The 21,973-nt window shown below is 41.7% G+C and overlaps 1 protein-coding gene across 2 annotated transcripts in view; it reads left to right on the top strand.

The window, feature by feature from the left end:
• UGP2 (UDP-glucose pyrophosphorylase 2) overlaps nt 1–21,973 on the top strand; it is a 54,828-nt gene that overhangs the window by 27,483 nt on the left and 5,372 nt on the right. For both annotated transcript variants that reach the window (XM_080686001.1, XM_080686000.1), the window contains exons 4-8: nt 14,344–14,529; nt 15,770–15,903; nt 17,042–17,339; nt 18,528–18,725; nt 19,500–19,742. In XM_080686001.1, the coding sequence (XP_080542127.1) occupies nt 14,344–14,529; nt 15,770–15,903; nt 17,042–17,339; nt 18,528–18,725; nt 19,500–19,742 (1,059 nt within the window). The remainder of the gene's footprint in view (nt 1–14,343; nt 14,530–15,769; nt 15,904–17,041; nt 17,340–18,527; nt 18,726–19,499; nt 19,743–21,973) is intronic.

Below are 21,973 nucleotides of genomic sequence, written 5' to 3'. Positions count from 1 at the left end.
AGTTTTATGTCACCTGGCCTTCCTCTTAGCCTTTATCTACACACACACACACACACACACACACACACACACACACACACACACACACACACACACACACACACCCCCCCCCCCCCCCCCCACACACACACACACACACACCACCACCACCCTTAACCTCCCATAGAACTTTTTTTGTATAGCCTCTGGTCTTTCCCTCCCTCCCCCACTTCCATTTTTTCCAAAGCTGCCTCAATAATGTAAATGACATAATTAAGCTAACAATGTACTTTATATTACTTTAGAAATTGGCTATTTAGTACCACAGAGTTTAAAGCTAGTTTACAGCATAAACAGGATGATGTTAGAAGCTTCAGTTTTATTTTTAAGGAATTTGGGAGTATCCGTTATTTTGAAGCCTCTTTTGTTCACACAGAACCGGAGGGTTGGAGAGACTCAAGATGTGATTTTAGTAAAGAGCTAGTCCTAGTCACATAAGTAGGTTGGCTTTTGGACCCTCCCATCTCTTCTGTTTGAACTCTTTTCCAATTCCCTGGGTCATTTACCTTTGTCCTTTCTAATCCATGCTGAACTGAAATGTTCTTTGAAGACTACTACCTTGGCTAATAAGGATATGGTCCAAATGCCTCACATGGTTGACTAATTTTATTAGTTAAGCTGACTTCTATAAAATGGTGATGAATATTTACCTTTTTTAGTGTTTAAGGAGCAGTTAGCACCTTCTCTTCATAGTTACCTTTTACTTTATAGGATCATTTGCCATCTGTAACCACCCTGCTTTTTGTTTGTTTCTTGTTTTTGTCATTTGGGCTTTCTGCCAATTCTTTTATTGTCATCTCTTCTCTAGTTTACCAGGTTTAAAGTACATATTATAATATTATAATTTTATATCTCAGCATTTGGGAAGTTGCTACAGTTTTTAATGGCAGGGCAGTAAGAATGGAACTTCAAGAATAAGAAATAAAATGCTATAATAATGGAATAAGTGAAAAGCAATTTATTACATGAGTTTTAAAACATACTTAATTTTAGAATAGTTTTATTTATAGAAAAGTTGCAGATACAGCATTTTAAACCAGAAACCTTATATATCTATCCAAGATGTTACCTATATCCCATTTTTTAAACTTCTGCTGTGTCCAAAGAAGCATAAAATAATGAAAATGCTGATAGAATTTTCCTTTCGAACTCAACAATGTTAAATATATTCACACTGTTGTGCAAACAATTTCTAGAACTTTTTCATCTTGCAAAGTCCAAACTCTATATCCTTGAAACAATTCCCATTTCTTCCTACTTCCATCCTGACAGCCGCCATTCTGCTTTCTTGTCTCAATGAATTTGACTACTCTGCATACCTCATAAAAGTGGATAAAAGACTTTTCTTTTTCATCTTAGGTTTTCTTTCTGTTCTGAAAATTCCCTGAGTTCTGCTACCAGTTACACTTCTGTAGTTTTACTTTCCTGGACAAATATAAGAAGGTACAAAAGCCCAGGAGATTGTTATTTGGCAGTGTTCTTGCCAATGGAAGCATGAAGCCAGCATAGCCTAAGGGAGATCCTGCTCTGAGGCCATCCTGTGAGGTCATCAGACAGTATAGAGCCATTGTAGAAGCATAGTTTGAAAAGGCAGAAATGTTATTAAAACTTGCATTTTTCTCATCTCAGAATACTATCTTAAACCAGGATTTACAGACCTTTTCTGTAAAGGTCCAGTTAGTAAATATTTTAGGCTTTGAGGCTATGCAGTTTCTGTCATGATTATTCAACTCAGCCATGGTGGCATGAAGGCAACCATAGACAACATGTAAACTAATGAGAGTGTGTGTTCCAGTGACACTTTATGAAAACAGGTGGCAGGCCTGATTGTTTCACGGACTATAATGTGTTGATACCTGTTTAAATTATTCTCAAGCTATATATGACTATAGAGAGACTGGGTGAAACCAATACCTGATAGATCATTAAGCTGCTTTGTGACTTGGAGCAGAAAGAAAAATTCAGTACCATATTTTATCAAATTTATGCCGTTGATTATAAGTTGCACCTTTTATGTACCACTAAGAAAGAAAAAAAGTGCAACCAGTTAATTTTAGGATTCATTGTGTGATGCATCCTGGTTTCAGCAATGCTAAAATGTGGCAGGCAAGGGTGGGTAAGAGAGTGTGTCTGAATCAGTGATGTAGTGGTAACACCAGCAAACATTTGAAGTCTTACTGTGGGACACACACATTGTTTAGCACTTTATATGCATTATCTCACTTATCCTCATAAGAAATTCATGAAGTAAATGAAAAAGGCTTGGAGCAGTTAATAATTTGCCGTAATAAGCAGTAGAGCCCAAGATTCAAACCCAGGCAGCCTAGCATTAAAGCCTGTGCTCAGCTACTGTACTGGGCTGCCTCATTTGTTTTTGGATCAGTCTTTTCCATCAAAGGATACCATTCACACTGGAATTGATATTGTTTATGACAGTGATCTGAATCAGGTCACAGAGGAAACAGCAGCTATACCAATCCCCTTGGCATGTCTTTGCAATTTCAAACATTTCTCAGGGCAGCCAGCTACTGGTTTGCATCCTGCTGGTTTATGTGTCTGCTGATTTCCTCAAAGAATTACTAATGAACCCCTTCTGAAAATGTTTTTAAACTGATAAAGTTTCTAAGCCAAGCAACACTTGTGCTGAAAGAGAAGTCTTGGTTCTCAGTGCATAGGTAATATCTGTGATGCCAGCCAGCACTTCTTTTTTTTTTTTTTTTAAATAAATCTTTATTGTTCAGATTATTACAGGTGTTCCTCTATTTTTCCCCTCCATAGCTCCCCTCCACCTGATTCCCCACCCCACCCCATGCCCTTACCCCCCGCCACTGTCTTCATTCATAGGTGTAAGATTTTTGTCCAATCTCTTCCCGCACCCCTCACACCCCCTTCCCCCTGAGAATTGTCAGTCCACTCCCTTTCTATGTCCCTGATTCTATTATATTCACCAGTCCATTCTGTTCTTCAGATTTTTTATTCACTTGATTTTTAGATTCACTTGTTGGTAGGTATGTATTTGTTGTCCTTTTGTTGTTCATAATTTATATCTTTACCTTTTTCTTCTTCCTCTTCTTAAAGAATACCCTTCAGCATTTCATGTAATCCTGGTTTGGTGGTGATGAACTCCTTTAGCTTTTTCTTGTCTGTGAAGCTCTTTATCTGACCTTCAATTCTGAATGATAGCTTTGCTGGGTAGAGTAATCTTGGTTGTAGGTTCTTGCTGTTCATCACTTTGAATATTTCTTGCCACTCCCTTCTGGCCTGCATAGTTTCTGTTGAGAAATCAGCTGACAGTCATATGGGTACTCCCTTGTAGGTAGCTAACTGTTTTTCTCTTGCTGCTTTCAAGATTCTCTCTTTGTCTTTTGCCCTTGGCTTTTTAATTATGATGTGTCTTGGTGTGGTCCTCTTTGGATTCCTTTAGTTTGGGGTTCTGTGCGCTTCCTGGACTTGTAAGTCTATTTCTTTCACCAGGTAGGGAAAGTTTTCTGTCATTATTTCTTCCGATAGGTTTTCAATATTTTTCTCTCTCTCTTCTTCTGGCACTCCAATAATTCGGATGTTGGTACGCTTAAAGTTGTCCCAGAGGCTCCTTACACTATCTTCATATTTTTGGATTCTTTTTTCTTTTTGTTTTTCTGGTTGGGTGTTTTTTGTTTTCTCATATTTCAGATCTTTGGTTTGATCCTTGGGATCCTTTGATCTACAGTTGAATTTCTGTATATTCTTTATTTCAGACAGTGTATGCTTAATTTCTGACTGGTCCTTTTCCATTTTTTTTGCATTCTCATTAAGGTCCTTGAAGGTCTCACTAAGCTCCTCGGATGTCTCATCAAGTTTCTCGGTGGTTTTTAGAAGATTCTTGAGTAACCTTATAAATGTGGTTTTGAACTCTATGTCCAATAGTTTGCTTTCCTCCATTTCTTTCATTCGTGACATGTTTCTTTGTCTCCGCATTTTGCTGCTTCCCTGTGTTGATGGAGTAGTTTTCTGTGGTAGGTGACCAGTGGTTCAGCCTATCACCTGAGGTGGACACTCTTGGTGCACCCCTTTGTGGGCTGAGTGCAAAGTCTTTTTTTTTTTTTTTTTAAATATGTTTTATTGATTTTTCACAGAGAGGAAGGAAGAGGGATAGAGAGTCAGAAACATCGATGAGAGAGAAACATCGATCAGCTGCCTCCTGCACACCCCCCACTGGGGATGTGCCCGCAACCAAGGCACATGCCCTTGACCGGAATCGAACCCGGGACCCTTCAGTCCCCAGGCCGACGCTCTATCCACTGAGCCAAACCGGCTCTGGCATGAGTGCAAAGTCTTGGTGTAGTTAAGCCTTGATTGCTGTTGGTACACTGGGAGGAATTGACCTCCAGGCCAATTGGCTGTGAGGACCCGCTGTGTCTATAATGGAAAAACTGCTGTGCTGGAGACACGCTTATGGGGCAGGACTTGCTTCAGTGGGGCTTTGGTGCTCACTGAGTCTGCCTCTTGAATGTGTCACTTATGGATGTGAGTAGTTGAACTCTGGTGTCGTCTCACACTGACCACTAGATACACTAGCTTCTGGATCTCCAATGGGGTGCAGGTCAGCTACTGTCTGAGGCCACCCAGCAGAAGCTACAGCGAGAACTACAGTTTTCTCCTCTTTGCTTGGGGTTTGGAGGTTTTGGAGCTGTCTGACCCGGGCTGCAAGTTTGCTGGGTTAAGCTGCGATAGGGCAGGCCATTCATATGCTAAAGCCGCTGCGTGGAGCTTGGGTGGGTTTGTAGATTGTGCGGGGTGGGGTCTCAGGGAGTCACTAGGCTAGGGCGTGGCAAACAGCGATGGCTGTCAGTCAGCTGTCTCTGCGTCTCCGCGTTTCCAAGTCCCCGTGCCCCGCACCCCAGCTCAGTAAACAATGATTGCTGCGCGCACCTCTGCAAGAAAGCCACCCTCACTTTCCGACCTGATGGCAGACAGTCCAGCTTCTCCCTGTAGGAGTTTGGGTCCCCAGCGTCTCCCCAGAGACTGGAGTTCAGAGTAATCGGGAGCTTGTCACCCTTCGGGTTGACAAAAGAAGCGTACCCAGTAGCCCGCCGCAAGCCCGATTCGCGCACCTCCGTATCTCAGCTTTTCAGCACTTGTGCACGTCTCACTGCTCTTTTCTCTTTCCTTCTAGTTGTAGAACTTCCACTCAGCCAGCTTTCCCGTGGTTCTGGGTGATAGACGTTTTGTCTTTTAGTTGTAGTTTTGAAATTGTTGTGCGAGGCAGCAGTTTAGGTGTTTACCTATGCCGCCATCTTGGTTCGCCCCCCCAGCCAGCACTTCTGATCCTCCTGCTGCAGAGGAGAGTGAGAGCCACCTACCAATGTAGTTCATCCCCTCAGCATCTTCGAGCCTTGCATTGGAGATGGTGCAGTCCTGCATGAGTGATGCAGACTTCACCAAGGATGACCTCACTGACTTTTGAAGACACAGGCAATGTGAGCCTTTGCGCTCTCAGAGTCTTAGAGAGTTCTGGCGTTCCTAGTACAAGCCTGCATTCACTGACAGAGCTTGCCTTGGAGAGAGTTGAGGTTTTCAGTACTTGAAATCATTAAAAAGAAAAGTCAAAATGGAATGGCAGCATGTAATCATCTCAAATTAAATCACAGTGTCAACTTACTCAAACCAAACAGAAACCTTCTCATTGAAATTCAGTTTGAAGAGAGTTAAAGTTTACTTTTTGCTTTATTTGCATATTAACTTTCACTGGAAAATGTCATCTCTTAGAAAGATTATTTTTATACTACAGGCCCAGTGCACGAAATTCGTGCACGGGGGGTGTCCCTCAGCCCAGCCTGCACCCTCTTTAATCTGGGACCCCTCGAGGGATGTCTTACTGCCTGTTTAGGTCTGATCCCGGTGGGCCTAAATGGGCAGTCGGATATCCCTCTCACAATCCAGGCCTGCTGGCTCCCAACTACTTGCCTGACTGCCTGCCTTCCTTCCTTATTGCCCCTAACTGCTTCTGCCTGCCAGCCTGATCATCCCCTAACCACTCCCCTGCCAGCCTGATTGATGTCTAACTGCTCCCCTGCCAGCCTGTTTGCCCCCAACTTCCCTCCTCTGCCAGCCTGGTCACCCCTAACTGCCCTCCCCTGCTGGCCTGATTGCCCACAACTGCCCTCCCCTGCTGGCCATCTTGTGGTGGCCATCTTGTGTCCACATGGGGGCAGGATATTTGACCACATGGGGGCAGCCATCTTGTGTGTTGGAGTGATGGTCAATCTGCATATTACTCTTTTATTAGATAGGATTCTGTGAATGAAATTTCTATTGCAGTGAAGTAAATTGTATGCAAAATGTTTTTTTTTGGGGGGGGGGTGTTTTTGGAAAGAGGGTCTATTAAGTTCTGATTTTTACAGATGCCTGATAGCTCATAAAGCCTGAGAGTCTCTGGTCTGACCTGAGATGTGGAGCATGAAGAAATGGTCATTGGTGAAGTGAGGTTGCATGAGGGGGAAAAGTGCAGAGGACTACAAATGAGATGTGGCATCTTAGAGAGCTTACCTGTGTTCCTGGAGCACAGTGTGTTGGGAATAGGAGAGAAAGGAGTGAAAGGCAAAAGGGCTAAATCATTAAGGACCTTGAAAGCTGTGTCTTCCATTTAGGATTAGATTCAGTTATATTTAATAGTGAAACTCAAAATAACAAAATAAATTCAGACAGAGACAACCCAGAGCTAGTATGACAGTGTGGTGGTCATCAGGAGCTTGGGCTTCTCTATCTTGCCACTCTTTCTTCCTTAGTGTATCTCCTCATGACCTCCCAGATGGCCACCTAAGTGAACTTTAGTCATCATGTCTCCACTCCAAACAGCAGGAAGAAGGAAGAAGGGTACGTCCCTTACAGTTTCACAGAAACTTCCTGGAATTCTTTCAACTCCCTTCCAGTTAATCACACTGATCAGAACTTTGGCACAAATACCTACAGGGAGGCTGGGTAATGTAGTCTTTTATTTGGAATGGTGATGTGCCCAGATGAAAATTAGGGTTCTAAAATGGAAAGGAAAAATGACGTTGGGATAGGCAGCTAATAACTGCTATGCCATGTCAGTGTCTTTTTTTGGTGTGTGAATGGTGTAATAAGCAGATAAACATGTTCAAGTTCTCTTTTTAAAAAGATTGCCCACCTGCAAGCTAGAGGGTAAAGAGACTGCTGCATTAACACAGGTAAGAGGTAAGTGGGGTGCTGACTGATGGCAAGACTGACAGGACTTGATCACCGATCAGGTGTGAGTAGGCTCCTGGCTTAGCAGCTGAGTGTGTCTTAGTGCCCAAGAGACAGGAGTGATTGGAGCCATGTGATTGGAGCAGATTGCCAGGAACAATGAGGTCTACTTCGGATGGGCTTGAAAAGGATCAGGCAGAAGAGGAGGAAAATAGAGTGTGGTGTTTCAGAAGTCAAGGGGAATAGAGCATTTTAAAATTTAGGGAGTATTCAATTATGTTAAATGCAGCTGAGAGTGCAAGTAAGAGAAATGTTAAGGATATGGTTTAGCAGTTCTAAGGATGTTGACGACCTTGTTAAGAGCAATTTATTGAATGATGGAAAAAACTAGATTGTACTGAGTGAAGGAGTATAAAAGGGAGGTGAAGAAGTAGAGGCGAATGTAGTAACTTTTGTCAAGAAGTTTTGCCTCTAAGAATATGGAGCAAAAAAAGGATGTGAGTGTTGGAAGGAACGAGTGAGTATATGTCGCTGTTTTCCTTGATTTTTCAATGGCAAATATTTGAATATGTTCATGCAGATGGAAAGAAATGGACAGGGAAAGACTGAAGATGAGACTGGATGATTGAAGAAATGAGGTTTTTGAGGTAGGCACTGGTGGAGAGATTGTCCTAGGGTGGGAGACAGCTCTTCTTGTAACCAGAAGGAAGGGAAGAAGCGAAGATGGAGATAAAGGAAGGTCTTGAGGACCTGGTGCCCGAAAGTTGAGGGCATTGTGTATATGATGGCTTTTATTTGCTTTGTGAAATATGAGTTTAGCTCAGCTTAGTGGCTGAGAGGATGTTGAAGAATTTGTTGGTGGGCCATGTGACAGTGTACACGATTTGTCAGCTTTCCCTTAATGGGGAAAAAGATCCCTGGTCTAGGTATGACTTTACTGTCATTAAATTAATCTCTAGAAGCTTTCAAATGACCCAGATTTTGGTTGTTAACTTTAGGAATGTGGAATGAGACAATATGCCTAGCACAAAAATGGCACTCAAGACACTGCAGAAAGGGTTGAGTGAATAAGCCCATGTTCTTGGGACACTTCCTGTACATATGGAGTGTCATTCTAAACCTGTTTTTCTGTTTACACAGATCATTTTTTCCAGCAAGCATGCTTTTGTTGAAAAAAAAAAAATCACCTTGCAATAATCATACCCTTGTGAATCGTAACAGGGCAGGTACTGTTAGCTTGTTTGGGCTGTTTGGCATCGTCTCCAGGAATAGCACAAATATGCTACCAAGAACTGGGTTATACTATTGCTAATGGGAACAGTGTGTCCATGACTGTGTGATGAATTCAGCTTTTCTTCTAACTGGAAACTAAGTTGTGAACAGACTTGGCAAGAAACAGATCATGGTAGACAGTTTTTAAAAGATCTTTTAAAAAATCAGCTTCTGCAGAAAAACTTGACGTCCTAGAGGGCAGAATGTTGTTTAAATCTTGTTCTTAAATTGATTGCCAACTACATACTTTTGTTCATTCCCCAGAGGAATTTGGGTATTTGACCAATTCTTTTATCCCAGTGAGAACAAGAGTGGCCTAGTCTTGCACATTTTGCAGGGAGCCTCATGGGGTCTCCCCACCTCACCTATAAAGGTGCCCTACTGTATGTTTAGTTGTACTAGAACTCTTTGAACACTGAATTCTATTCACGTCTGGAATAAAGAGAAACAGGGTGATTAGGATTGAAAGCACAAAGATCGAACTAGTAATTGACTAACGGATTCAGAGTAATGTTGAGCACATATCAGGCCGTGCATGGTACTCCCTGTAGTCTCTGAACACCATCAATCTTTGTCTGAATAGATGTCTTTGTGCATTCTCCTGAGAGAGCCGAGAAGGGGAAAGTGAAGAGCAGGTCAAAAAATGTCTCTGTTACTAGGTGTGTCCACTGCTGTTGCCAAGCAACTTTCTAACACAGATACCTGTGGCTTATGGAACTAAACTGAGGTCTGAGGGATTGCTTTGTGAGGTTCCTGGTGAGGGTGTGGACAGCATGACCAACAGAAAGAACTTCTGTTGGCATATAGGGTAATTTATGTGATGGAAAGTTGTGTTTAACCACTAAATTTAGTAATAATAATAAACTTTAGACAAAGTGTCCTGGCTTGCTGTAATCAAACTATTGGTGCCTTTCTTTGCGTGTGTGTGTGTGTGTGTGTGTGTGTGTGTGTGTGTGTATGTTAATAAGTCCCCAAATGTGAAAAGACCTCCAGTGAAGGCTTCTAACAGCAACACTAACCTGACAGTGTGTGTGTGTGTGTGTGTGTGTGTGTGTGTGTGTGTGTTAATAAGTCCCCAAACGTGAAAGACCTCCAGTGAAGGCTTCTAACAGCAACACTAACCTGACAGTCTGGACATCTCTTCCCTCATCGTATCTTGTTACCACATACCTTATGACTCTTCTTCCCTTTCCCTCCATAGTTCTCCTCAGAAATGGTGTTTTAAGTGTAGGAGTTGGCATTTAGTCTTCCTGAGGTGTAAGCTAAAGCTGAATACAGATTATTTGGTGAAATTTTGAGACTGAAGTTAACCATCGGTGTATCCTTAGTAAAAACTATGCATTACTATGCATTATATTACTACTAGAGGCCTGGTGCGTGAGATTCGTACACTAGGGGGGCAGGGGGAGTAATGGGGTGTCCCTCAGCCTGGCCTGCACCCTCTAGCAGTCCAGGACCCCTTCGGGGATGTCCACCTGCCAGCTTAGACATCCCTCTCGCAGTCTGGGGCTCTTGCAGTCCAGGACCCCTTGCAGCCCGGCTCACTGCTCCTTAGCACTGCCTTGGAAGGTGGGAGAGGCTCCTGCCACTGCTGCTGGGCTCGCCAGCCGTGAGCCCAGCTTCTGTGGGAGCGCACTGACTACCAGGGGGCAGCTCCTGTGTTGAGCGTCTGCCCCCTGGTGGTCAGTGCGCATCATAGCGACCAGTTGTTCTGCCATTCAGTTGATTTGCATATTAGCCTTTATTATATAGGACTAGAGGCCCAGTGCATGAAATTCGTGCACGGGGGTGTGTGTCCCTCAGCCCAGCTTGCACCCTCTCCAATCTGGGACCCTTCGAGGGATGTCCGACTGCCCGTTTAGGTCCGATCCTACCTGGATCGGACCTAAACGGGCAGTCGGACATCCCTCTCACAATCTAGGACTGCTGGCTCCCAACTGCTAACCTGCCTGCCTTCCCGATTGCCCCTAACTGCTTCTGCCTGCCAGCCTGATCACCCCCTGACGACTCCCCTGCCAGCCTGTTTGCCTCTAACTGCCCTCCCTTGCAGGCCTGGTCCCCCCCAACTTCTCTCTCCTGCAGGCCTGGGTCCTCCCCAACTGCCCTTCCCTGCAGACCCGGTCACCCCCAACTTCCCTCCTCTGCTGGCCTGGTCACCCCTAACTGCCCTCCCCTGCAGGCTTCATTGCCCCCAACTGCCCTCCCTTGCAGGCCTGGTCCCTCCCAACTGCCCTCCCCTGCTGGCCTGATCACCTACAACTGCCCTCCCTTGCAGGTCTGGTCCTTCCCAACTGCCCTCCCCTGCAGGCCTGATCCCTCCCAACTGCTCTCCCCTGCTGGCCATCTTGTGTTCACATGGGGGCAGGATCTTTGACCACATGGGGGCAGCCATCTTGTGTGTTGGAGTCATGGTCTATTTGCATATTGCTCTTTCATTAGATAGGATAGAGGCCTGGTGCATGGGTTGGGCCAGCTGGTTTGCCCTGAAAGGTGTCCCGGATCAGCGTGGCGGTTCCCTTGGGGTGTGGGGCGGCCTGGGCAAGGGACCTGTGGTGGTTTGCAGGCCGGCCACGCCCCCTGGAGGCCCTGGTATCTGGGATTTATTTATCTTCTATAATTGAAACTTTGTAGCCTAGAGCGGAGCCAAGCCTCCTGCTTGCTCCATGGCTGCAGCCATTTTTGTTGGGATTTATTTATCTTCTATAATTGAAACTTTGTATCCTTGAGCGGAGGCCAAGGCAGGCCAGGGCTGCAGAAGCTTGGCTTCCTCCATCGCCAGGGACAACTCAAGCCTCCTGCTCTCTCCAGCTCTGTGGCTGCCGCCATTTTTGTTGGGACTTATTTATCTTCTATAATTGAAACTTTGTAGCCTTGAGTGGAGGCCTGAGCCAGCCAGGGTGTGCAGGAAGCTTGGCTTCCTCCATTGCCGGGGAAACCCAAGCCTCCTGCTCACTCCGTGGCTGTAGCCATCTTGGTTGGGTTAATTTGCATACTTGCTCCTGATTGGCTGGTGGGCGTGATTTGTGGGTGTAGCGGAGTTATGGTTAATTTGCATATTACTCTCTTATTAGATAGGATGCACTACTATGCACTGTTGTATAATTGGAATGTTGACTCATGAGAATAAGGAAGAATCAGAAACGCTCATCTTTCTATGTGTTTGGTTGACTGTTTTGTGATGGGATGTCAGTGTTATTAAAGTGAAAAAGATTATATTGAACAAAAAAAGGTTCTGGCAGAGTTTTATTAAAATGAACTGAAATAAGCCCTGGCCAGGTATGGTTGGAGCATCAACCAATGTGCCAAGGTTGCAGGTTTCATCCCAGGTCAGGGCACATACAAGAAGCAATCAATGAATGTATAAATAAGTGGAATAACAAATTGATTTCTCTCTCTCTCTCTCTCAAAAATCAAATAAAATTTTAAAATATTTTAAAATAAATTGAAACATAATTCTGATACATTGGTTGATTTTTATTTTATTTTTATTTTTTGGTTAACCATTTAGAACCACAGATACCACTAGCTACATGTTGATTTACATTAATTTTAAATAAATTTAAGACTTCAGTTCCAATAGTCACATTGCAAGTGCTCAATAGCCACAGGTGGCCACCACAAATTGTAAGGCGTTTCCATAATTGCAGAAAGTTCTGTTGGACAGCACTATGCCTAGAGTGACAGTGAAAAAAGTGCCATTCTGTTGTTCTTTTGACTATATACTTAATTATGAAGAAATCTCTTTTTACATTGTTTACATTTTTGTAAAGTTTTCATCTTGAAGTAACAAGTTGCCCATCCTTCAAAGAAACTAGTAAATCAGAACCCATGTGTTGAACAGTGTCTGAAACCCAAATCCTGCCATTCTGCATTGTTTTCACATGTTTCTGAAGAGCAGCATTTTCTTAGATTTATACTTTTAGAACTGTGTTTATGCTTGTAGTATTCTTTTCATTCTTTTAATCTTTTAATCTTTTAATTTAAATGAAGGGTGTGTTGTTATGTTTATTAAATTCAAATAAAGGGAATCAGTTTTCTGATTACTAAGCTAAGACTTCAGAACTTGTATTCTATTTAATATCTGCAAATGGAATAAAAAAGTTTTGTAAGGCTCAATTTGCCATAGAACGTCAACCTATATCTATATTCCATCCAGGCCTTCATACCAGTCCTTCATATACACAAGTAAAAGTTATTAAACATGGACCTTTTTCTGGAAAAACCTGCATTATTTGGGGACATCCTCAAATATATAAGCCACTTTAAAAAAAGAATGCAAAATGAATCTTGAGGACATTAGGCTAAGTGAAATAAGTCACAAAAAGACAAATGCTGTGTGATTCCACTTGTATGAGGTATGCAGAGTAGTCAAACTCACAGAGGGAGAAAGTACAAGTGTGATTGTCAGGAGATAGGTGGAGGAGGGAGGGAATGTGCCTTGTTTCTTAATGAATATAGTTTCAATTTTGCAAGATGGGAAAAAGAGTTCTGGACATTGCACAATAAAGTGAATATACTTAATACTATAGAACTATACTTAAAATGGTTAAGATGGCAACTTTTATGCTAAGTATGTTTACAATTTTAAAAAAAGAATGTTGTAAATCTGGTTATGTTTACTATTCCTGGCCCTTTGCATAATCATACACTCTTTAAATTGGCTTATCAGTTTTCACACAAAGAAATTCTTGAGATTCTGATTCGAATTGCATTGATCAGTTTGAGGATAACTGACCCCTTTATATTGGTAAGTCTTTTAATTTATAAACATGATAAATACATCTGATTTTGTCTTTTAAGTTTTCTCAAAAGTGTTTTACAGTGTTCCATATAGAACTCTTGCATATCTTTTGTTAGATATATTCCTAAATATTTGCTATTTGCTATTTTTGATGGTATTATAAAAGACACATTTTAATTTTATTATCTAATCTTTATGTATAGAAACAATCTTTTAAAATCACCTTTAAAGTGTTTTAAGCATACATTCTTAAGCAAATGTGAAATACATTCACATTGTTGCACAACCAATCTCTAGAACTCTTTGATCTTGCAAAATTAAAAACCTATACCCGTTAAACAAAAACTTCCCATTTCTCCCTACTAGCAATCCTTGGTAACCACCCTTCTACTTTCTGTCTGTATGAATCTGACTACTCTACGTGCCTCATATAAATAGAGTTGAACAAGCATTTGTCTTTTTATGACCACTTATTTCACTTAATAAGGTTTGTCCATGTTACAGCATGTGCCAGAATTTCCTTCCTTTTTAATGCTGAATAATAGTCCATTTTATGTATATATCACATTTGTTTTATCCATTGATCTGCTGAAGGACAAACTTAGGACTGAATGGAGGAGAATGGCAAGGAATATTTTGGTTTAGGTGTTTGTCTCCTTTGGAAGAAGGAATAATGTGTGATCATATATAAACTTCTCTGGAATTGAAGTAGATCTGTTGTGCGCCAGAAATATTTATAGGCTTGATGAGTTTTGTGTATCCCATTTGTTATGTTGATGCAGATTGGGAATTCTGAGTTTCTGAAGGTAGTCTGAAAGGACTGCATGTTTTCACCAGCCAGCCAGATATTTGTGGACTGTAACTTTCCCCCTTCTGGTACTCCGTTGTAAATGAACCACTGAACTACTTGTGTGTGCCAGGGAAAGTTGCCAGTACTTGCTTTTGAATCAGAAGGGCCTGTATGGGAAATACAACTGAAACTTTCCGCAAAGAAAGCAAAACTCTTGAAGGAAGCCTGGAAGTAACCCTGGGATTGGTCTGGTTTAAACTTTCAGAAAGCTGATTGAATTACTTCTATAATTCTTTATTTTATTTTATTTTAGATTCAACCCTATGAAAAGATAAAGGCCAGGGGCTTACCTGATAATGTATCTTCTGTGCTGAACAAGCTGGTGGTGGTAAAACTCAATGGTGGTTTGGGAACCAGCATGGGCTGCAAAGGTCCAAAAAGTCTGATTGGTGTGAGGAATGAGAATACCTTTTTGGATCTGACGGTTCAGCAAATTGAAGTGAGTAACATTTGACCTTTCTCACGAGCTACTAAAGTTGTTTTTAGTTCTTAAGTATTATAAGCATTACTTTATAAAATAACATGTGGATTTGAGCTAGTCAGGGAGCTTGCTATCTTTAGTCTCTGTTTTTGTATATAAAAAGGTTTGGTGTTCCTTAGGGCACATCCCTAGGGTGATGTAAAAACTTTTGATCTTTAAATAGCATTTGTGATTGCTGAAATCTCTGGATCTACTATTCGGATTCCCTTTGATGTCCTCTCCTCTGCAGAAAGCAGCCTTCGTCACAGCTGGGATGATAGAGCTTATTAACCCCCTTTGGGGAGGCTTGGGAAAATTTCACATATCTGGTTAGATGCCATGGGCTAAGAACTATTCTTGGTTTCTCTCTTACTATAAAGTCATTAATCACAGACCATAAGCTTTTCAGGGGCAATGGCCTTTTTTCATCTCTTTATCCCTATTTTCTAATATGGTGCTGACAACCACAGTAATACTAGCAGTAGCAGTGGCTAACATTTATCCAGCATGTACTGTACACCAAGTATTATTCTGAGCTCTTTGCATGAATTGACTTATTTGTTCCTCTCAACAACTCTGTAAGGTAAGTACTGTGTCATCATCCCCATTTTATAGATGAGGAAACCAAGGCACAGAGAAGTTGATTTACTTGCCCAGGGTTCCCCAGCTAGTTAGTAGGTGCAGAATGGACAGTCTGAATTATAAGACCTTGTTGTCTTTACACTCTGTGTTGCCTCTTAGCTCTTTCCAGAGATTAAAAAGATTTCAGTTGGGGTATGATTCACAACTCCTGACATAATCCTGCGAACAGGGAGCCATGTCTTTGTACCATTGTACTTTCACCCCCACAGTGCTCTGGACACACACTAAATGCTTAGTCAGTACTTGCTGAGGTCATAGGGCCCTCTGGCTGGGCACACAGCTCAAGGCAGACTGGTGGGGAAGAAGGTGTCCCTGTTCTACTGCTGACCTGCCACATCGCTGGGCTTCAGTTTACCATCTGCAAAATGTAGACAGTAGCTTGTCTCAAAGAGTTGCAATTTAATGAGCAGGTAATGGTGAATTGCTTATCAAAATGGCTTATACTAAGAAGTTATTTTTTTCAAAAATAATATACTCGGCGACAATGTTTTGAACGTTTTGTGACTAATAGGAATTAATTTTATACCTTTACGCAAAAGAAAAGTCTGGATAATCTGATTGTCATTTTCCTCCCTAGCATTTGAACAAAACCTACAATACAGATGTTCCTCTTGTTCTAATGAACTCTTTTAACACAGATGAAGATACAAAAAAAATACTACAGAAGTACAGTCACTGTCGTGTGAAAATCTACACTTTTAATCAAAGCAGGTACAAGGAGTAAAAACGTTAACTCTGCGGGGTGTTACTCCTGGGAAAGGACTTCTTTGTCTGGTTTAAACAAAGCAGCCTCAAGATGTACATTTGCCAAAGATTCATGTTTGCAAGTGATTGATGCCTTTAGAGGCTGAACATTTGTGGTATTGCTACAATCACTGTATAGGTCTGTAACTTCCAATTCTTAAAAGACAATCTGTTTGAGATCCTGTTCATGTCCAGAGTACTTAGGATAGCTTAGGTCTTTGTTTTCTGGGGGCATATTGGGCTCCAGGTGTGGCAATGAAAATTTTTCTATATTCCACAATATTGGTAACTTCTTTCCTATGGGAAGGAATTTTTTTAACATCCTAATACAGGCTTGGGGGAAATTTAATAGATTCTAGAGAAAGTCATCTACTTTGGGGAAAGGAGAGTAAGTGAAAAAGGAATTCAGATGAATTGTGATAAAGCCCAGGCAATTTTGGCTTCCAATTAATGACAGACACGGGTCTATGTGAATTTGTACAAAGGTATATTTCTCTGTACCTTTACTTTTTTGGTGTTTTTTTAAATTATTTTTCCAAGGACTCAGAAAGAGCACAGGTGTTCTGTCTCCATATTCTAGTTGGTCTTTAGTCTGTTTGAGGGCTAGCTCTTCTTCTCCCAACTGCCAGCCTCTACACGCATTCTCACTAGGAGTAGGGAGCAGACTTCCCTGAGCACTAACCTGCTATTGATTTTCTGTGAAAGAAAGAGTCACCTCTGAATATATCTGTTTATAAGAATGGACAGCTTTTCCAAAATAGGTTTTCAGGTAAAGGAACTATCCCATGACCAAATAAGTTTGAGAAAACTTACTTAACATATCTCCCCTCTTGGAGAGTCATAAATCATATCAATATCTTAAAAATATGAGGTGCCCTTCCATCTGTATGACCATGGAAAATTTTTTGTTTTGCAGCAAATATTACTATCAAGGAAACTGATTTTTGGACACAGATAATGAGATTTTCTTAAATGGATTCACATCTGATTAAATTACTAATGATTGTCTGAAAAGGAGGGAAGTTTAATTTAAATGCATTGTTTTTCTTGAAGGTCTGGAATGCTCCACAGAGTTGATATTGAAAAAGAATTTTTGTTTTTTAAGGTACCCTAGGATTAATAAAGAATCTTTACTGCCTGTAGCAAAGGATGTATCGTACTCAGGGGAAAATACAGAAGCTTGGTACCCTCCAGGTCATGGTGATATTTACGCCAGTTTCTACAACTCTGGTTTGCTCGATATCTTCATTGGAGAAGGCAAAGAGTATATTTTTGTGTCTAACATAGATAATCTGGGTGCCACAGTGGATCTTTATATTCTTAATCATCTAATGAACCCACCCAATGGAAAACCCTGTGAATTTGTCATGGAAGTCACAAATAAAACACGTGCAGATGTAAAGGTAATATTGAGAGGAAGCATTTTGGGGATTCACATCTTCACATTTCGTAGGTTATGTAGCTCAAACTTTTTTTATTTTATTGGAAAGTCTCTGTGAAGCAGAACACATTTACCCACTTGATGTCATTGTAAGAGAATGAAACAATGTTCTGTAGAGCACCCTAAATTCTGATTGATGTAACATTGTGTGTATAAATCCAGATTTAATACTATTAAAACCATCTTTTGGGGGGAATAACCTACATGGGCAATTTTAACTAAAAACATTTCCACATATATTTGTAGCAAATCTGAAACGTGAAAGCACTTTCAGTAGGTTTGTTCAAACCTTTGTTATTCTTCTAGTTTGATGCTTACATGTCTTTAACTTTGATTTTAAAATTTTTATTGAATTTATTGGGGTGACATTGGTTAATAAAATTATATAGGTTTCAGGTGTACAGTTCTATAATACATCATCTATATATTGTACTGTGTGTTCACCACCACTCCTTCCAGCACCATTTAAAATTTTGATTTTTAAACTTTGCATGTTTAGTGGTGATGACACTTGGCCTTTCATGAAATGGTATACAAGGTTTTAATAATTAACCCACAGGGAGTAAATAGGTGGGCAGTGAATACTAAAATGTTCAGTCCCTGGGCTGGGTTCTGTGCCTCTTAAAATGTCCACATCCCACAGGAGTGAATACTCCCCTCTCCCCACACTGCTGTGGCCTCTGACTGTAAAAACATCTCTAGGTTGAGGCCAAGCAGGGGGTCACTTCTCATCCACTTGTGCCTGCCTTCCCTTTTCTCCCCTTATCCTAGAGCCAGTCAGAGCAGGGTTGTGGTAGGACTGGTTATCTGGTGATAGACGGTGGTTTGGGAATAAGAGGAATGCTGTTCCTGTAGCCAGCCTTCAGAAAGTGAGGAGAACTCTGATGTGAGGTACTCCCAGGGCCTTAGTCACGGACAAGAGGGCGGATGTACTGTATAAAATGACAGGCAGCCTACATTGTTTTCTTTGGTTCTGTCTTCATAAGTATATTGCTTTGTATCACAGGTAGAATCACTACAATGCTTTTTATTTCTGGGGGATTTTACTATCAATATCTTTTCTGTAACATTCATGGGCTATAAACAGTGTGGTGTGGATGTAGTTGGGAGGGATGTGGGGCACTCACTCACTCTTTTCTGCCTTTTCTAGGGTGGGACACTCACTCAGTATGAAGGCAAATTGAGATTGGTGGAAATCGCTCAAGTGCCAAAAGCACATGTTGATGAGTTCAAGTCTGTATCAAAATTCAAAATATTTAACACAAACAACCTCTGGATCTCTCTTGCAGCAGTTAAAAGACTGCAAGAGAAGAATGCTATTGACATGGAAATCATTGTTAATCCAAAGGTAAGCCAAGGGCCAGCTCACTGGTCCTGAGATCACTTTAGGCTACACACAGACCCCCCCACATACACCCTCTGGCCTGTCCAGTGCATTTGTCACTCCTCTCTGCCTAGCTAATCTCTCCAGTTCCTGCCCCTGTCTTCCAGTCTGCACCCAGCTCTTTAGTGTGCTGAGCCGTGGTGCCCTTACTTGGCCCTGAGCTATGGTAGTGGCAGGCACACAGGGCCCAAAAGCAGAGGACCTACCTCAGCTTTCTTGTCGTTCTCATACAAGCCTTTTGGCCACAGGCACCTTGCATAACTTTTCTAAACCTTCAGTTCTTTATCACAAAATGGAAATATTTTATTTTTTAAAATATATTTTATTGATTTTTTACAGAGAAGAAGGGAGAGGGATAGAGAGTTAGAAACATCGATGAGAGAGAAACATCAGCTGCCTCCTGCACGCCCCCTACTGGGGATGTGCCCGCAACCAAGGTACATGCCCTTGACTGGAATCGAACCTGGGACCCTTCAGTCCGCAGGCTGATGCTCTATCCACTGAGCCAAACCGGTTAGGGCACAAAATGGAAATATTGAGTGGAAGATCTGTGCCACTGAGAAGAGATCACATATGTATAAGTACCTGACTTATTTATGGTAGGTGCTTGATAAATGTCATGTCTCAAAATTCTGTTTCCTTCAATGGATCTCTGAAACCACTCCCCAAATATTAACTAACATGGAACTACATTGTTAAAACTTGTATTTCTCTCCCTCCCCTCTCCCTTTCTTACAGACTTTGGATGGAGGCCTGAATGTCATTCAGTTAGAAACTGCAGTAGGGGCTGCCATTAAAAGTTTTGAGAACTCTCTAGGTATCAATGTTCCTAGAAGCCGTTTTCTACCTGTGAAAACCACATCAGATCTCTTGCTTGTGATGTCAAACCTCTATAGCCTTAATGCAGGATCTTTGACAATGAGTGAAAAGCGGGAATTCCCTACAGTGCCCTTGGTTAAACTCGGCAGTTCTTTTACAAAGGTACGTAATTATAAAGATATGATATACATGTGAATTGGAATCTAATCACAGTCTCTGCTGCTGACCAATCATATTTCTACATCTTTTGTGCCATTTAAAGGGAATCGACCTTAGAAAATAAAGCTGTAACTCACTTTTGAACTTGATTTCTATAGAGGAGAAAGGAATGTTTAAATTTTGGAACACTTTATGTCTTTTCTAAGACTGTTACTGCTTTCATCAGAAGGAGAAGGTTAATTCTGGCTTAACAAATACAGCCCCTTACATGTACTTGGCAGTGTTCTAGGCCCTAGGTATTTAACAGTAAATAAATAAAAGGGGCTTGCAGCCATGGAGCTGGCTCAAGGCAGGGAGTGTCCAGGCACATTGATGGTGCAGCTGTTTAGCAAACATTTCAGAGTGCCAGTCACAGGCCCATACCCAGCACAGAGGACTGTGGGAACAACAACCACTTGCTGAGATGATGTGCGTTGTTCCTGAGACCACTTCCATCAGAATCACCTAAGGCGTTTGTTAAAAAGGCAGAGTGTGGCAGAGTAGGAGGAAGCTGCACAGACATGCTCCCAGGAACAACTGAAATATGGAAAGGCTTCCTGAATAATCAAGGGGAAACTCACAGGAGAGAACACTGATACCCAAGGACCGAAGCTAGAGACAGCATAGAAACTGGTAGGAGGGGTGGAGGTGCGAAAGGGTTGGCCGGGCACCCACAGAGGGCAACTGAAGTCCTGGAGAGAGATCTCAGCTGTAGGGGGTGCCACTGAGAACTCTGGGATCTAATCCTGAAGCTGGGCTCCCCTGCATAAAGCACCAAACTGAGGATGGTACCCTCATAACACCTAGCTGCAAAAAGCAGTGGAGTGCTCTCTGCCAGGGAGTGTCAGCTGAAAGGTCAGGCACCCTCTTAAAGGGCCAATGAACAAAAATTTCCTTTGGAGCCACCTACCTTGTACTCTGGCAGAGGAAGGGTGAAGTGAACTGAAGCTCTGATAGCAGAACCCAGGAGTGGGGACTTGGGGGATAGAGCTCAGAAGGCAGACACCCCAAGTTTCCTGGGTTGCATCATACCCTCACACAGCGGAGGACATCTTTCCCACACAGACAGCTGCCTTGCCTGGGGGGAAGACAGTCAACACACCCTATTAGAAAACACCTTGCCCTGAGGCCACTTAAGAGATTAAAAGTAACAATTAGCCTCCAGGCAGAAGCAAACGCCCCACCCTGTTGAAAAAACTCTCACCACACCTGAGAATGATTGCCTGGGGGCAATTCAAGTGGGAATTCTATTAGTCTATAGAGAGGCGGTCTCTGGAGGTTTTGAGTCTTTGCCTGATCCAATTAGTCAGAAACAGCCTTTAACACTGTCTTGCATTAGAGATTGAGAGGTGTAGAGAATCTACCTAATACATAGTCACAAACCCAAACAGACAACCAAAATGAGGAAACAGAAACAACCCCCAAATGAAAGAAATTAAAGACAGACAGAATCTTACAGGCAACAAGAGAAAAGAAAACTGTTACCTACAAAGGAGTTCCCATAAGGCTGACACTTGATTTCTCATCAGAAACTCTACAGGCCAGAAGGGAATGGCATGAAGTACTCAAGGTAATGGAAAGCAAGGATCTGAGACCAAGATTACTATATCCAGCCAGGCTATCATTCAAAATACACGGTCAGTTAAAGAGCTTCCCAGACCAAAAAAAGGCTAAAGGCTAAAGGAGTTCATCACCAGTAAGCCAGCATTACAAGAAATGCTGAGAAGAAGAAACAGAGAAAAGTAGCCATACAGAATTAAAATGGCTATAAATAAGTACCTCTCAATAATAACCCTAAATGTAAGTGGATTAAATGCTCCAATCAAAAGGTGTAGGGTAGTTGAATGGATACAAAAACATGGCCCAACTATATGCTGTCTACAAGAGACCCACTTCAAAACAAAAGATGAAAGTGAAGGTATGGAAAAAAATTTTCCAAGCAAATGGAAAAGAACAAAAAGCTGGTGTAGCAATACTTATATCCAACAAAATAGACTTTGAAAGCATCATGTTAAGTGAAATAAGCCAGTTGGAGAAAGGTAAATATATGATATCACTCATTTGTGGAATATAATGAACAATATAAACTGATGAACAAAAATAGAGCCAGAGGAGAAAAAATATTCTAGAATATAATAAAAGTATTGTTATTTGCAGATTTCTAATATTTCCTACTTTTGTAATATACTGTTAAT

The sequence above is a fragment of the Plecotus auritus genome (genome assembly GCF_963455305.1).
Source record: "Plecotus auritus genome assembly, chromosome: 8".
Lineage (NCBI taxonomy): Eukaryota > Metazoa > Chordata > Mammalia > Chiroptera > Vespertilionidae > Plecotus > Plecotus auritus.
Note: the sequence above shows the minus strand (reverse complement) of the source record. Positions and strands in the feature narration are given on the sequence as shown.